This window comes from Notolabrus celidotus, chromosome 15 (assembly GCF_009762535.1).
Source record: "Notolabrus celidotus isolate fNotCel1 chromosome 15, fNotCel1.pri, whole genome shotgun sequence".
In the NCBI taxonomy this organism is placed as follows: domain Eukaryota; kingdom Metazoa; phylum Chordata; class Actinopteri; order Labriformes; family Labridae; genus Notolabrus; species Notolabrus celidotus.
The window spans coordinates 21,346,001-21,362,202 of NC_048286.1; the positions used below are offsets into that span (position 1 = coordinate 21,346,001).

Below are 16,202 nucleotides of genomic sequence, written 5' to 3' on the forward strand. Positions count from 1 at the left end.
GTATAATACATAAAGGTGTATATAATTGAAATATATAATCATTTCAGTGAATATTCTTGTCTTTTATTTTGAAATATTCTTTAACATTTGTGTATTTCTTTAGGCAGAGTGTTGGTTGAGTGCCTTAGAGAGCACCATGCGCTGCACAGTCCGAAAAGAGATCCAGGAGGCTGTGGCTGCATATGAAGACAAGCCACGAGACCAGTGGCTGTTTGATTATCCTGCTCAGGTCTGATGCTGCACTGTCTGCAGATAACCACTTCAACTTTATGATATGTGTTTAAAAAACAAACAAGTTAACTGGCTCCTGTCCCATGCGAAGGTTGGGCTGACTGGTAGCCAGGTATGGTGGGCCACAGATGTGGGCATTGCTTTTGAGAGGGTGGAAGAAGGATTTGAGACAGCTCTCAAAGACTACAACAGAAAACAGGTAGTGCTGCTAATTCAGAGAGTTGCAATAGTGGATGAACACTGTGCAAGATTTGCTCAGAGATGTTTGCTGAATTCTTGTTTTTCTAGATCACACAGCTGAACTCCCTCATCCACATGCTGCTTGGAGATCTAACTCCTGGAGACAGACAGAAAATCATGACCGTCTGCACTATCGATGTGCATGCTCGAGACGTGGTCGCTAACCTCATAAGTCAGAAGGTAATGCTTAGGTGAGACATACATTTGTATAATGTGGCATTTAACAAGCCAGAAGAGGCTCCTGTTGATGTTACTGTATGCGTCTCTTAGGTGACAACGGGCCAGGCATTTGCATGGCTGTCTCAGCTACGGCATCGCTGGGACGACGAAACCAGGCACTGTTATGTAAACATTTGTGATGCCCAGTTCCAGTTCAGCTATGAATACCTGGGGAACACAAACAGACTGGTCATAACTCCACTTACAGACAGGTACACACTCATGTAGCTCAATATGGATACTTAAGATAAGATATTTACTGTTTAGACCACGTGAAAGAAGGTTTTAGAAATGGATCTGTTCCTTTAGCAGCTGTAATCAAAGTGTAAGTAAGCACTTCAGACCTAGGGGTGCACTCAAGCTGTGTAGTGTTTGACGTTACCACAGGTAGCTCCCATGTGAATGTTGTGAATGAGTCTTACAAAGAAACAAGTATGTTTTTCTCTCTGTATTGAAAGACCAATACATTAATAAACATTACGTTGTTTCTGTTTTGCCACTAAAGTACAGGTCCACTGAATCAAGAATATTATCAATACTATAACTAAAGTTGATGATGTTTATGTATTACTCTGTCCATGCAGGTGCTACATAACCCTGACCCAGTCCCTCCATCTGACTATGAGTGGAGCCCCCTCTGGCCCAGCTGGCACCGGTAAAACTGAGACTACCAAAGACCTTGGACGCTCTCTTGGCATCATGGTGTATGTGTTCAACTGCTCAGAACAAATGGACTACAAGGTAGGACCAAGGAGATATAGTTTTAATGCAGCCATATTGTCATCGACATATACTCACCCTTTAGTTACTCTCTCCGTCTTCAGTCCATAGGAAACATTTATAAGGGTCTGGCTCAGACAGGGGTGTGGGGCTGCTTTGACGAGTTCAACAGGATCTCAGTGGAGGTGCTGTCTGTGGTCGCAGTACAGGTCAAGACTATACAGGATGCTGTGCGCAACAAGAAGCAAAGGTTAATGTGAAATTAATGACACGTATATTATCCATTCACCTACTCAGTAATTAGTCTGCTAATCCGGTCAGAGATTTCTCTCTGGACTCATTTTTAGTTATCTTTAATTGGTTTATTGTGGATGTAGGTTCCATTTCCTGGGAGAGGAGATTGAGCTGAAGCAAACAGTGGGGATCTTCATCACTCTGAACCCAGGCTATGCTGGCAGGGCCGAGCTCCCAGAGAACCTCAAAGCTCTCTTCAGGTTTGATATATATATGTATATGTAGAGAGAGAGATAACGAGCAGACTCTTAAGTGCAAGGTTTTACAAGCATCAAGGGTGATTAATAACTAGATGGTTTTCTAACTCCTCAGGCCCTGTGCCATGGTGATCCCGGACTTTGAGTTGATCTGTGAGATCATGCTGGTGGCAGAAGGTTTCATAGACGCTCGTCTGCTGGCACGCAAGTTCATTAGCCTCTACACTCTTTGTAAGGAGCTGCTGTCCAAACAGGTATATCAAACTGCTTTCACTTTCAGGACTGCAGCTTTCTCTTATGTTGTTTAAGGGTTTAAGGGAACACACAGTATGTCAAAAGCAAATTATAAATCTGAAATAAATGAAAAGAAACGTGACACCCGTAGTTCAAAATACTTCACGTACTTTTGGATGTCTTTTATGCAATACAAGAAAGTGCAAGTGGTTCCTCAATCATCAGGTCGACCTTTTGACGAGCTTGAAAAGTAAATGAATGAACCAAACCTTGAATTTCACTACTCCACATTCTGCACATGGTAAACAACAATAATGTAAATAGCTGAGCACAATACATCATGCTTGAAAAGAACACCTTCCTCTTCAAATTGGCCATGTGATCATGCTTTTAAAATACAGCGTCTAATGGTTTCTTCTTATGGCTCACTGTATTTTTATCTGTTAGGATCATTATGATTGGGGGTTAAGAGCTATTAAATCAGTCCTTGTTGTGGCTGGATCACTGAAGAGAGAGGAACGGAGCAGACCAGAGGAACAGGTATACATCACTCTAATGTTGCTGGCAGAAAGTGTTTTATTTTTAATGAATACAGGGAAAAAACTGTGCTTAATCGTATCTCTTTTATTCTCCACAAACTTGACTTTATATCTCTTTTTGCATGACAACTTCATACTGTCGCTTCCCGTCCAGGTGCTGATGCGGGCCCTGAGGGACTTCAATCTGCCAAAGATAGTAACGAGTGACGTGCCAATATTCCTCGGGCTGATCAGTGACCTATTTCCTCAGCTGGATGTGCCCAGAAAGAGAGACCCTGTGCTGGAAAACGCTGTTCGCCAGTCAGTCAGTGAACTGCGACTACAGCCTGAGGAGAACTTCATATTAAAGGTTCCTTAGTTTAACACCATTTTTCAAAGGGCCTTATTTCTTTGTGGGGAAATAAGGCTTAATTTCAGCTGTGATGCAGAGGGTTTTGGTATGTCTTTTGAGAAATGAATAAAGACAAAAAATGTGTTTTGTATTTTGCTTGTTCTGTGTGAAATTTTCAAAGTTGCTGAGTTTTGTCGTGGGAGGATACACGGTATGCTGGATTATCAGGAACAGGGAAAAAACAGTGTACATGCTAGTTCTATGATTTTTTTTTAAAGAAGTGTAAAGTTATAATATTATTACATATATGATCATAACCCTAGTATGATGAAAAGTCTGTGTGTTTACAGGTGACCCAGTTGGAGGAGCTGCTGGCTGTCAGGCACTCTGTGTTTGTAGTTGGTGGACCAGGAACTGGAAAAAGCCAGGTTAAAATCTGCTACTGTAATCCAATAATCTAATCCATTAGATAACAGAAATGCTATTTAGATTTCCAAAGCCCCTTTTTTTTGTTTTTTTCAATTATCTTTTTATTTATTTTCAACATTTTAAACCATACAAGACGAAAAACAAACACAAGAGGAAAGTCAAAAGAAGAGGGGGAAAAGATTAAAAAAAATTAAAAAAAATAAAAATAAAAACAATACATACATTATAATAAGTGCAAATACATAAACCATGGTCATATTACATTATCTTTTCTGTACTCAGAGTCCAAGCACGACCAGCCATGCTGGGTGGATGTCAGAGGTCCTTAAGCGGCTGCCAAACTTTTAGGAAAACATCCCCCTTGTTTTTCAGAGTGTATGTGCGTTGTTCCAGACGTAAGGTTTCATTCAAAGTTTGTTTGAACAGGCTAAATGTAGGGGATCTGTGCTGATTCCATCTGATAAGAATAAATTTCTTTGCTATGTAGGATATCATAGCAATCCTCTTCGTGTGTTGGATCGAGTGTTTTGTTCAGTTCTATACCAAAAAGATAACATATTGGTGTACAGTCCAGCAAAGTCCCCACAACCTTGACAGTAAGGTCATGTACATCCTTCCAGAAGTATTTTAACGATTCGCATTCCCAAAAGATGTGCAGAATTGTCCCATACATGTGTAACAACAATGACATCTTTGGGGTGAATTGGAAACATCTTGCTTAGGCGGAGCGGAGAAAGGTTCAAAGCCTCTTTTTGATACAAGGTGGTTTATAATCACTGTCACAATACACAACATACACTTTCAAGTTGGGAGTTGCACTTATAATTATAAGTTAGTGTCTTTTTCTTTGGCATTGTTTGATGAATCTTAAGTGTTTTAAAAAATCAGTCTTCAGTTGCCACTTCTAGCCTGCAAGGCAAAGTTTCCCACACCTATAGTGATACACAATGAAGCTTCACAAGAGTTATATTTATGGTCTGTCAGATATTTAGGGATTTGTGAAGACAAGATGCACAGTGGGTCATATAATTGTGTTGTTTATTCATCAGATCCTGAAGACTCTCCACAGAACATATGCCAACATGAAGATGAAGACTGTATGGAATGATATTAACCCTAAAGCCGTGACTACAGACGAGTTGTTTGGATACCTGCACCCTGCGACGAGAGAATGGAAAGATGGTGAGGGACCAGGGGATTATAAGAGAAATTCAATAAGCTGTAAATGAGGATCAAGGGAACTATTGTTTTCTCCAGATTTTCATTCACCGTCAAACAGGAGTTATACTGGTGCCAGGACAATAATTAACTCTCAAGCCTGTACTCAGAATTAATTAGAAATTGTTAAAGTGCCCTTTCCTGGCTAAGAGTAAGCTCTAGTCTAAATAGTTTTTACATTAAATAATGTGACTTAGGTTTCATTACACCAGGCAGCAGTAAGTGTGATTCCTGCCACACTGAGGGACGCCGCAATCCAAAGAAAACATTGCTGATTCACTGTTCTGCTGTTTAATTAAGGCCTGTTCTCCTCCACCATGAGAGAGCTGACCTCAGTGAGTCACCATGGACCAAAATGGATCGTTCTGGATGGGGATATTGACCCCATGTGGATTGAGTCACTCAACACAGTAATGGATGACAACAAGGTCATTGTGAATTCTTCTTTGCGCTGTAATATTGGCTTATGTATACATTTTTCTGACACTGGATTTTGCTTGACATAATTTTTTCCTGCTCTCGGTGCAGGTTCTGACTCTTGCCAGCAATGAGAGAATCAGCTTGTCCTCCTCCATGCGTCTGCTTTTTGAGATTTCACATCTGAAAGCTGCGACTCCAGCAACTGTATCCAGAGCAGGGATACTCTACGTCAACCCACAAGACCTCGGCTGGAGCTCGTATGTCGCTCACACACACACATACACAACATCAGGGATTTCTTTACTCTCCTTAAGTTATAGTTAAGTTTTGTCTCGTTGTATTCTCAGGTATGTGACAAGTTGGATAGACACGAGGCAGGCCCAATCAGAGCGAGCCAATCTCACCATCCTGTTTGATAAGTATGTGCCGTACTGTCTGGAACAAGTCCGCTGCAACCTGAAAACCATCACTCCCATACCAGAAAACAGCATGGTGCAGGTAAGAACACAGTGTTCATCAGTGTGTCACAAAGCTTTACATCCCTTCATGTTAGTAGTTTTGCAACAGATGATGAAGTTTTGTGTTGTGTACTTGCATATTGTCAAACTGTAAATTGGGTTATCATGTTTTGTCTTTTGACCAATCAGACGCTGTGTTCCTTGCTGGACTGCCTGCTGACGGAGGAGAACACCCCTCCCGACTCTCCCAGAGAACTTTATGAGATCTACTTTGTCTTCGCCTGTGTCTGGGCCTTTGGAGGAGCTCTCTTCCAGGATCATGTGTGTTTTGACTGGCTCTTTACCGAAGAGTTAACTCCTTTTTTTCCCATTATTTCAAACTGTAATCGATTAAACAATTAAGATTGTAATATAATGTTACATTTCTCTTTGGTAGCTGAATGATTACCGTGCTGAATTCAGCCGCTGGTGGTCAAAAGAGATGAGAGCGGTGAAGTTTCCCTCCCAGGGCACGGTCTTTGACTACTTCATCGACTCTGAGACCAAAAAGTTCACTCCCTGGAGCGAGAAAATGGAGCCATTTGAGCTGGAGCCTGATGTGCCATTACAAGTGTGTTCTGTTGTTGTGTGTGCCCTGAGAACAGACTAACTGCAGGACAAGTCAACACTCTTTATTGACTACATTTTCGGGCAAGCTCTTTCAGTTAGGTCATGTTCTGTGTGTTTCAGACTGTGTTGGTCCACACTCCAGAAACCATTTGTCTCACCTATTTCATCGACCTGCTGCTCCAAAGAGGCAAACCTATCATGTTAGTGGGCAACGCCGGAGTGGGTAAAACCATCCTGGTGTCTGATAAAGTGGCCAGGCTGAAGGAGGACTATATGGTAGCTAAAGTCCCCTTTAACTACTACACCACCTCAGCCACGCTGCAGCGTAAGGAAAAGCTTACCTTTTATTGCTAAGAACATGGCATCATTAGAATACAAGCTTTAATGCTGGATCATGAAATAGACTTGTTTTTGTGTTTTTGATTAATTGCCTTGTTTTGCTGTGGACTGCATTTTATAATCCACATCTGAGCACCACTCCTCTATCAAAGATTGCACGAAATGAGACTTAAATGCTCAGATTTTTCCTATCATTTTCATAAGCTGTCTTTTTTTATGCCCTGTATTCATCACAGGTGTCCTGGAAAAACCCCTGGAGAAGAAAGCTGGTCGTAAATTCGCTCCTCCTACAGCTAAGAGACTCATCTACTTCATAGACGACCTCAACATGCCAGAGGTGGACGTTTATGGGACCGTTCAGCCACACACGCTCATTCGCCAGCACCTCGACTACAACCACTGGTAGGAATGAGACACACTTAAACACAGCATTACCTGATTTAGTATGATACAGCTACATGCTGTCTCTTTGCATTTGTGCAGGTATGACAGACAACGCCTGGTGCTGAAGGAGATACATAACTGCCAATACATCACCTGTATGAACCCAACCGCTGGAAGCTTCTCTATCAACCCCAGACTGCAGGTGTGCACACACATAAACACACTATTATCACGGTTTTCTTTGTACTGCAATTACTTTAGTTAATTCATGTTAAAGCATACTTATAAACTAATTATCAGACGTGAATTAACACTGAATGGATTTTATCAGCTGAAGAAAACAAGAGACAATTAAATGTCTAAGAAATAAAAGACAGAGGAATTAGGAATTTTTAAAATGTTTATTTCAGCATTTGATTCACAGATAGGCAGGAAGTTAATATCAAAACTATATACTTGCTTGGAAGATCTAAAAGGAAATGACACTGTGTATATAAAAGAGAAGTGGGAGAAAGAGGCAAATATTACGCTATCGTTGGATGAGTGGGAAGAAATGAATGAGCAAATATGGAAAACAACCTGCTCCCTTTCGTGGAGAGTTTGGCTGGAAAAATGTCACAAGGTATTTCATTACGCCATCACAACAAAAGTATAAAGACACAAGGTGTTGGAGGAAGTGTGGAGAATGGAGGGCAAATCACTTTCACATCTTTTGAGGTTGTCCTTTAATTAAGCCTTACTGGCAGGAGCTTCAGAAAAGTATGGAGCTCATTCTGAAGACTACACTTCCACTTACATTTGAACTATTATATCTTGGAGAAATTACAGTAGAACTTACAGGCTTTGCAGACAAATATATGTTTAGGGTAATGTTAATTTCAAGTAAAAAAGCCATAACACAGAATTGGCTTACGACAGAGATACCTAAGGTCAAGGATTGGGCTGAAGTGATGCAAAGTATTTATACCATGGAAAAACTGACTTATTAGACCAGATTAGAAATGAATAAATTCAAAGGACTTTGGCAAAAATGGATACACAACAACCGCTAGATTACAATTTACAAGATAAATGCAAACTACCATCCCCTTGGTTCATTGCTACAGATTTCTAAGTGTTACTGGTATTCATATTGTTAATGTATGTTATATCGTCAGTATTGTGAATGTTACTATCACCGTCATTATCACAATTCTTATTTTATTATATTGTTATTGTTGGATTTTATTTTACTTTATTTATTTTAATTACTTAACTTATATTATTTATTTACTTTTCTTCTGGTCATGTCTCTTGGCTTATATGGCTGTTCACTAAAGTGCAATTTTAAAGAAGGGCACGTTGACTAATATAACTGAAAAAAGGAAAGGGATTTTAGAATTGAAATATTTGGATATGTATTTTCATAAAAGTAAATTCTCACTAGATGTGTTAACGGCATCCTATCATCTGGTTGATGTTATTTTTATTTTTATTTTTATTTTTTTTACTTCATACATATTTTGTTTATTAAAAGAGAAAGAAAATGTCATGTTTTAAGATGTATTGAAACGTGTTATAATGACAAGATATCTCAATAAAAAGAGAATAAAAAAAATAATAATAATAATTAAACACAGACACTGAAGTAAGAAAGATAACAATAATTGTGAGCTAAAACCATGTATTTGCGCTAACATTTAAAAATAAGGAAATTACAGGAAATGTTCTTCACATCTTCCTTCTCTTCTTTTAGAGGCATTTCTCAGTCTTTTCAGTCCACTTCCCCTGTGCCGATGCTCTGGCAACAATCTTCTCCAGCGTCCTGTCGGCTCACTTCCTTCAGGGAGGATTCAGCTACGGGGTCTCCCGCTCAGTTGGCACTCTCGTACAGGTACACCAACAGTATCAGTGCAGCAGTCTTTGTTCCAGACCCTGCATTGAACTCTGTCCATTATAATGCCCATCTGTTTGATATTTATTCACTCATTTCACTCTATTTTTTTTTATTCTGTTTATCTAGGCGGCTATCTGTCTGCACCAAAAGATCAGTCAGAACTTCCTCCCCACAGCAATACGCTTCCACTACATATTCAACCTGCGGGACCTCTCGAACATTTTCCAGGTAAAACAAAAATGCTGGATTGCGTGAAGATAAAAAGAGGCGTTGGTAATCATCTTTCAGTCAAATAATAAATGGATAGTTGTTACTTAACACCGCCAAACCACACACATCTGATTTTAACCATCAGAGAGATAATTAACAAGTATTATAACATCAAATTTCTGTTACTCGAACATTTTATATTTCATCACTTTCTGTGTGTAGGGTATCCTCTTTGCCCTGCCAGAGAGTATCCGTTACCCCATGGACCTGGTTCACCTCTGGCTGCATGAGAGCTCCAGAGTCTACTCTGACAAACTGATGGAGGAAAAAGATGTGGAGCTCTTCAACAAAGTCCTCCTGGACACTGGCAAGAGATACTTTGAGGTAAGGCACAACAGGCATACATTGATCTTAGGAAATTGTAACTTTTCTTTTTTTTTTAATACTTTATTTTTCAAATGTTTTTTAGGATACAAGATGTACAACAGCTCTGTTGCCCTGTATTTGTACAAGGCATGGAAAGAAAAGAGTAAAAACCTAAAGTAGAATAACAAATAAAATAGAAATAAATTAAAATAATGTAAAATGATAACAGTAGCAATAATAAAAATAATAATAATAATAGTAATAATACTACTAATAATGATTATAGTTATTATAGTATTAATATTAATAATAATGATAATTAATTAGAAGGAAGTAGCTACAGTTGTATGTTCTATCTATACAGGTCACAGAGCAACAAAAACAACAGTATTAGCAGTAACAGTTTGGGGGGAGATGCTTATGTGTCGCCAGAAACTACAGCAATAACTCAACTCTCAACTCAACTCAACTTTATTTACATAGCACCCTATCATACATAAAAACATGCAGCCCAAAGTGCTTCACAGAATAACAGACAGAAAACAACAGCAATGGTAAAATTATAAGAGGCATGATTATAAATAAAATACTTAAAAATCAAATCAATACAGTAAAATTAATAAAATAATTAAGAGTGGAAAGAAAAGTTAAGAATAAGGTAGAATTACCAAGATCAGATGTAATAATGATTAAAATAATAATTAAAGTAATAAAAATAATAAAAAATAATAATAATGCAGTCCAGGGCTAAAAATAAACTACTCCAAATTAAAAGCTAGATTAAAAAGGTAAGTCTTAAGTTTACTTTTAAAAACACCCAGAGAGCTCGCCGTTTTGATGTCCAGAGGCAGAATAACAACATAGTTTACATAGATCTAATTATATTAAATGTAAGTTAGTTTATCACCTCTTTGTGTGAGAGTATGTATTCCATTTATCCCAGAAAGTCTCACATCTGGCCCTCTGCAGTCTTAGTTTGTAAGTCATATGCTCCGTGCTTTGGGTGTTTATCACGATATCTATCCACTGATTAGTAGTGGGTTGATCCCTACAGAGCCATCGCCTTGTTATGGCCTTTTTGCTTGCCACCATAGAAATTTTCAAGAGGTATCTATCACTTTTAGGTAACTTTAAGTCTATGTTTCCCAGGTAAAAATTCAGAAAAGAAAATACAAAATCATAGCCCAAGAGTTCTCTGGCAATTCTATGGACATCCTCCCAAAAGGTTTTAATAGCCAGACAACCCCAAAATATGTGTGTGTGGTCTGCCATGTCGTTGCCACATTCTCTCCAGGAAATTGTAACTTTTCTGTTGCAGATTCTCATTCAACCAAACACAGCATCCCCTTGTGGCAAAGACCCCTAATGTTTTTTATCAGCCTTTTGTGGTGCTTCAGTTTTTCCTACTAATTAACTGAAAATAATGATTATTATTAGTCCTTCTCTGAGTGCTGATGGGCACTGTAATTATGGCATGTTCAGTATTTTCCTGCTGATTTTCACATCTCTGTGTCTGTCAACTTCCTCCAGGGAATAGATGAGTCCATCTTCATCCACCAGCCTTTGGTGTACTGTCACTTTGCCCAGGGAGTGGGAGAGCCTCGCTATCACCAGGTTTGACACATTCATACACACACATTTATTCATAGCTGTTCTGATTTGGCTCTGTGTTGCTCCTTTCAAGCATCCATTTATTCTTTATTAAATGTGGTAATAAAAAAGAATGAGTTTAATCGTTTTTGACATGACTCATATTAGTATGTGGATTATCTGAAGCTCCCTTATTGAAAGACCTTATGGCACTGTCATGTCTAATCTGTCAGATAATAAATGAGGATGAATGTACTGTCGTTAGCTTAACTAATTACATTTCTGATCTATATGGGGTTTGAATTGAAAGTTAATGGACTCAAGTCTTGAGAAAAAGTCAATTTCATTACATTTCTGGTTGGTTACGCCGGTGTTACTTTGATAATTATGCTCGTACACATACAACGAGAGAGTTTGTTTATTCGCCTGTCTTGTCAGGCGTCAGACTGGGAGAAACTCCAGAAGACACTGTCTGATGCTCTGGAGCATTATAACGAGCTGCACGCTGTCATGGACCTGGTGCTGTTTGAAGAAGCCATCCAGCACGTGTAAGACACGCATACAGATAGACACAGGGAGTTGAATATATACCGCCTGCAGTGGGATTAACACACATACAGTAGGTAAACCTCTGACGATAAACATTCTGGTGTTCATTCTGGTGTTTGCATTCAGATGCCGTATCAGTCGGATCCTGGAGGCCCCCTATGGTAACGCCCTGCTGGTGGGAGTAGGTGGCAGCGGGAAGCAGAGTCTGTGCCGGCTGGCTGCCTTCCTCAGCATGCTGGAAGTTTTCCAGATCACTCTGCGGAAAGGCTACGGCATCAATGACCTCAAGGTTAACAAGCACATGTACAGCACATGCAGACACATACAATGATATTTTTATTTCTTACGGTCAAAGTAAATCATTTGTGCTCAGTTATTATTATTATTATTATTTTACATTTTATGCAAATAAAGAAAATAAAGACATAAAAAGTAATATAAATTATAATGGAATTGGAATTCACAGATTGAGAACAAATAAGTAAAAAATCTAATAATAATAGCAATAACAAGAATATTAAATAAAGAGGATACGAGTGAAAAAAATGTGTAGTCTAACTTCACAGTGAAAATTAAAGAGAAAGCAAACAACTATAACAACAATAAAATACAAAACTAAATAAAACACATGCAGACACTTTTTGATGCAACTTTATGCCAAATGAACCAAATGTACCATGCAATGTAATCTTGGCCTCTTTTCTGCAGAGTGATATAGCAGCATTGTATATAAAGGTTGGGGTGAAGAACATAGGGACGGTGTTTCTTCATACGGACGCGCAGATTCCAGATGAACGCTTCCTGGTGCTCATCAACGACATGCTGGCCTCAGGTTAGGCTCTACCACCATGATTAAACCACAAAGGAGCACCTGCTACTGTGTTCCAAAAGCTACTGTTAAAACTAAAGAAGGGGGGCATATTGTCTCTGAGGGAAGATCAGAGACTTTTAGTGCATAAACCTAAAGGCTTGCATTGTTTGTGTTGTTTAGGGGATATTCCAGACCTGTTCAGCGATGAAGAAGTAGACATGATTGTGACGTCCATCAGAATGGAGCTGAGAGCATTAGGTCTTATAGATAGTAGAGACAACTGCTGGAGCTTCTTCATTGAGAGGATCAGACGGCAGCTCAAGGTCTTGATCATCACTTGTGTAATAATAAGCCATGTGATATTATACCTGCTTTGTTTACACTCAATTTTTTCTTCATCCTTCAGGTTGTCTTGTGTTTCTCTCCTGTCGGGTTCACATTGAGGACACGTGCTCGGAAGTTTCCAGCTCTGGTGAATTGCACAGCCATAAACTGGTTCCACCCCTGGCCTCAGCACGCCCTGCAGTCTGTCAGCACTACTTTCATAGAGAAAATACCTGGACTGGAGGTGACAGCACTCACCTTGCATTTATTTTCATTTCATTATACATTAACTACTTTCTGTGTGTGTAAGAAACAGAAACTCTTATCTTAAACCAAAGGTAAAAATTAAGGAACTTTGTCAATAGTACCCATGAATATGAAAAAAAACAGTTATGATGATATTTATCAGTGCAATGAATTGTATGAAAGAAAATTAACTTTAAATGATGCCTGGCAGTGAAGCGATTCCTGAAATCCCTTCTCATGTCTATCCCATGCAGCCAAAAGTGCGAGCATCTATCAGTGAGTTCATCTCCTACGCCCACACCTGTGTCAATGAGGTGAGTTTGTAAAGCTTTTTTGGTAAAAACATCAATTAAAACACTTGACACCTTCTCTGATATCACATCCCGTGTTTCTGCTCACTGTGCAGGTGAGCATCAAATACCAGCAGAATGAGAAACACTTCAACTACACCACCCCAAAGAGTTTCCTGGAGTTCATGAAGCTGTACGGGAACCTGCTGGGGAAAAAACGCACCGAGCTGGCCCAGAAGATGGAACGGTTAGAGAACGGCCTCCAAAAACTGCTATCAACTGCTTCACAGGTCAGACCAATTAACTCTGTAGTTGCTCACTGGCATAAACTGCATACTTTGTCTGTAGTGAGCTCAGCTGTTCGGTCTTGCTCAGGTAGAAGATTTGAAAGCCAAGCTTGCAGTGCAGGAGGTGGAGCTGTTGCAGAGGAACACAGAAATAGAAGCTCTTATCGCTAAAATTGGACAACAGACGGACAAGCTTAACCAAGAGAGAGCTGTGGCAGATGCAGAGGAGCAAAAGGTAAAACCATGCAGCAATATGATTAGGCTGAAGTAAATGGCATAAGAAAGAAATGCAGTAGTTATGCAAATATGACAAAGGTGTGATTGTTGGTTTCCTCAGGTGGCAGCAATCCAAGCTGAAGTGACCAAACAGCAGCATGAGACTGAGGAGGACTTAGCTAAGGCTGAACCTGCCCTGCAGGCAGCAAACACAGCTCTAAATACACTAAACAGGGTAATTTAATCATACACATAAATACAGAGACCTGGATCCTGTCATCTCAGTTTATTTTTTATTTCATTTTTGTCAGTTTGTTTTATACCTTCAAGCAATGCAAATGTAGAAAATAAACAAAACCTGTTCAACAACTGGCTCCATCACACCGCATCAAATTAAAGTTTTATATATGTGTGTGTCTGTGTTTGTGTCTGTGTCTGTGTCTGTGTTTGTGTTTGTGTTTGTGTTTGTGTTTGTGTTCAGCTAAACCTGACAGAGCTGAGGACGTTCCCTAACCCCCCGGCTATCGTCACCAACGTCTCAGCAGCTGTTCTGGTGCTTCTGTCTCCCCAAGGCCGAATCCCCAAAGATCGCAGCTGGAAGGCTTCCAAGATGGTTATGAGCAAGGTGATATTTCACAGTGACAGTTTAGAGTGTTTCTGAGATTAATAGCTGTCGACTACAAAGCCAGAAAGTCCATTACAAATAAATTCCCAAAACTAGAGAAATAACATTGTGTCACATTTAAAGTGAAATATAGACTATTTATTATTGTCCCCTGTCTGACTCTGAGCTAAGATTTTTTTTTTACTTTTTAAGGTGAATTGTTCACTGTTTCTCATGAGTCTATAACACTTAGTATTTTATCAAATTTCCCTGAGGTTTGTGTAAATGTTTTAAAGCTTTTATATTTTATGTCCTGTGTGCTGCTGCTTTCTTGATCTCAAATCTCAGTGCGGCACTTTAGTTGTAAAATAGGCTTATACATAAAAATAGAAAAAAGATAGTAGCAATCTTAACAATACGGCCTGTCTTCTTCTTCTTCATCTTTGTTTTATATATTGATCATCAATCTGTCTGTGAGGTGACACCATTCAATCTCATTCAACCACAAAATGCACATCCAGGTGGATGACTTCCTGCAGGCTCTGGTGAACTTTGACAAAGAACACATCCCAGAGGCCATAGTGAAGTGTGTGAAGGACGAGCACCTCAGCGACCCGGAGTTCAACCCTGAGTTTGTGCGACAGAAATCCTCTGCTGCTGCGGGGCTCTGTTCCTGGGTAATCAACATCATCCGCTTCCACGAGGTACACTTGCACAGACATCGGCTGTCGTAGTAATTAAACGTCATGAAAGACTAAACAGTGTGTGATGTTTTCAGTGTACAGCGCTGTGGTCTGATTGTTTAACAGGGTATTTTCTGTTTCCTCAACTATTGTGCTGCCCTGGATAGATTTTTGTGAGTACATCTCTGTTTAGTTGTATTTAAATAAAAGTATTTTATATATCATATAGTCTGTTTTTTAAGTTAAATACTCTAACAGTGAGGATCTGAATGCAATTATTAATAACAAAAAAATGCAAAGTCGTTTACTTAAAAATTGAGTACAACATATGGATTCTAGAGTGACCCCATCAGTCCTGTGTGTTTTTGTGTGTGTGTGTGCTTGCGTGTGTGTGTCTATTCCACAGGTATTCTGTGAGGTAGAGATGAAGAGAATGTGTCTGTCTCAGGCCAACGCTGATCTGGTTGAGGCTGCTGAGAAGCTAGAGGCCATCAGGAAGAAACTTACTGTAAGACTGTGTCTCCTTTTTTATCATTACCTCTTGATTGCTTCCTTTACATCTGCACATGTATGTGTGTCAAAATAAAAGCAAGACCCTGCATCATAACTGCTATAGGCCATAAGGCAGGGTTGTCAAACTCATGTCAGTTCTGGGGCCACATACAGCCTGAGTTGACCTGAAGTGGGCCGGACCAGTAAAATCATAGCATAATAACTTAGAAATAACAAAAACTCCAAATTTTTACATTTGTTTTAGCGCAAAAAAAACATGTAAATTCTAAAAATGTTCACATTTAAGGAACTAATATTCATTAACTGGAACTTGCTACGAACATACCAAACACACAGGTTTCCCAGTCACCTGACACAGTAGTGCTAGTGTTAGTAGTGAAGGAGTGCACCTAAGACGGTCACCCACATGTATGGTAAGCACATGCACGATATGAAAATTGTGGATCCACCACTTCTACATATACGTAAACTTTAGTGTTGATTGGATCTTGAAGTGCTCTAAAAAGTCTATGAAATTCAACAAGATTATGCAAACTGTAAATATTATTTTTTCCCCCTCATAGAAAAAAAGTCCCGGAGCGCCGTTCAGGTGCACTCCATCAGCCTTTTGATGCTATGCACCCCCTAGAGGACAAATTTGAAATAGCAGTTAAACATTTTTCACTTTGTGAAGTCATCCCACGGGCCGGATTGGAACCTCTGGCGGGCCGGTTTTGGCCCGCGGACCTTATGTTTGCCCTAAGGGAATGTATCATTGTTATCCCCTACTCCTCGT

General features: G+C 39.5%; 1 protein-coding gene across 1 annotated transcript in view; it reads left to right on the forward strand.

Moving 5' to 3' along the window:
* Positions 1–16,202, forward strand: part of dnah9l (dynein, axonemal, heavy polypeptide 9 like) — a 55,477-nt gene that overhangs the window by 20,488 nt on the left and 18,787 nt on the right. The window contains exons 32-68 of the mRNA XM_034702920.1: positions 104–229; positions 323–430; positions 520–651; positions 742–902; positions 1,275–1,431; positions 1,515–1,660; positions 1,788–1,904; positions 2,017–2,155; positions 2,583–2,675; positions 2,829–3,023; positions 3,356–3,433; positions 4,484–4,616; positions 4,953–5,080; positions 5,181–5,329; positions 5,420–5,570; positions 5,720–5,851; positions 5,967–6,140; positions 6,260–6,464; positions 6,715–6,880; positions 6,962–7,064; positions 8,598–8,735; positions 8,865–8,966; positions 9,171–9,332; positions 10,845–10,928; positions 11,343–11,452; positions 11,580–11,742; positions 12,162–12,285; positions 12,445–12,587; positions 12,671–12,832; positions 13,089–13,148; positions 13,241–13,414; positions 13,500–13,646; positions 13,749–13,862; positions 14,109–14,252; positions 14,753–14,935; positions 15,082–15,087; positions 15,321–15,422. Coding sequence (XP_034558811.1) covers positions 104–229; positions 323–430; positions 520–651; positions 742–902; positions 1,275–1,431; positions 1,515–1,660; positions 1,788–1,904; positions 2,017–2,155; positions 2,583–2,675; positions 2,829–3,023; positions 3,356–3,433; positions 4,484–4,616; positions 4,953–5,080; positions 5,181–5,329; positions 5,420–5,570; positions 5,720–5,851; positions 5,967–6,140; positions 6,260–6,464; positions 6,715–6,880; positions 6,962–7,064; positions 8,598–8,735; positions 8,865–8,966; positions 9,171–9,332; positions 10,845–10,928; positions 11,343–11,452; positions 11,580–11,742; positions 12,162–12,285; positions 12,445–12,587; positions 12,671–12,832; positions 13,089–13,148; positions 13,241–13,414; positions 13,500–13,646; positions 13,749–13,862; positions 14,109–14,252; positions 14,753–14,935; positions 15,082–15,087; positions 15,321–15,422 — 4,911 coding nt within the window. The remainder of the gene's footprint in view (positions 1–103; positions 230–322; positions 431–519; positions 652–741; positions 903–1,274; positions 1,432–1,514; positions 1,661–1,787; positions 1,905–2,016; positions 2,156–2,582; positions 2,676–2,828; positions 3,024–3,355; positions 3,434–4,483; positions 4,617–4,952; positions 5,081–5,180; positions 5,330–5,419; positions 5,571–5,719; positions 5,852–5,966; positions 6,141–6,259; positions 6,465–6,714; positions 6,881–6,961; positions 7,065–8,597; positions 8,736–8,864; positions 8,967–9,170; positions 9,333–10,844; positions 10,929–11,342; positions 11,453–11,579; positions 11,743–12,161; positions 12,286–12,444; positions 12,588–12,670; positions 12,833–13,088; positions 13,149–13,240; positions 13,415–13,499; positions 13,647–13,748; positions 13,863–14,108; positions 14,253–14,752; positions 14,936–15,081; positions 15,088–15,320; positions 15,423–16,202) is intronic.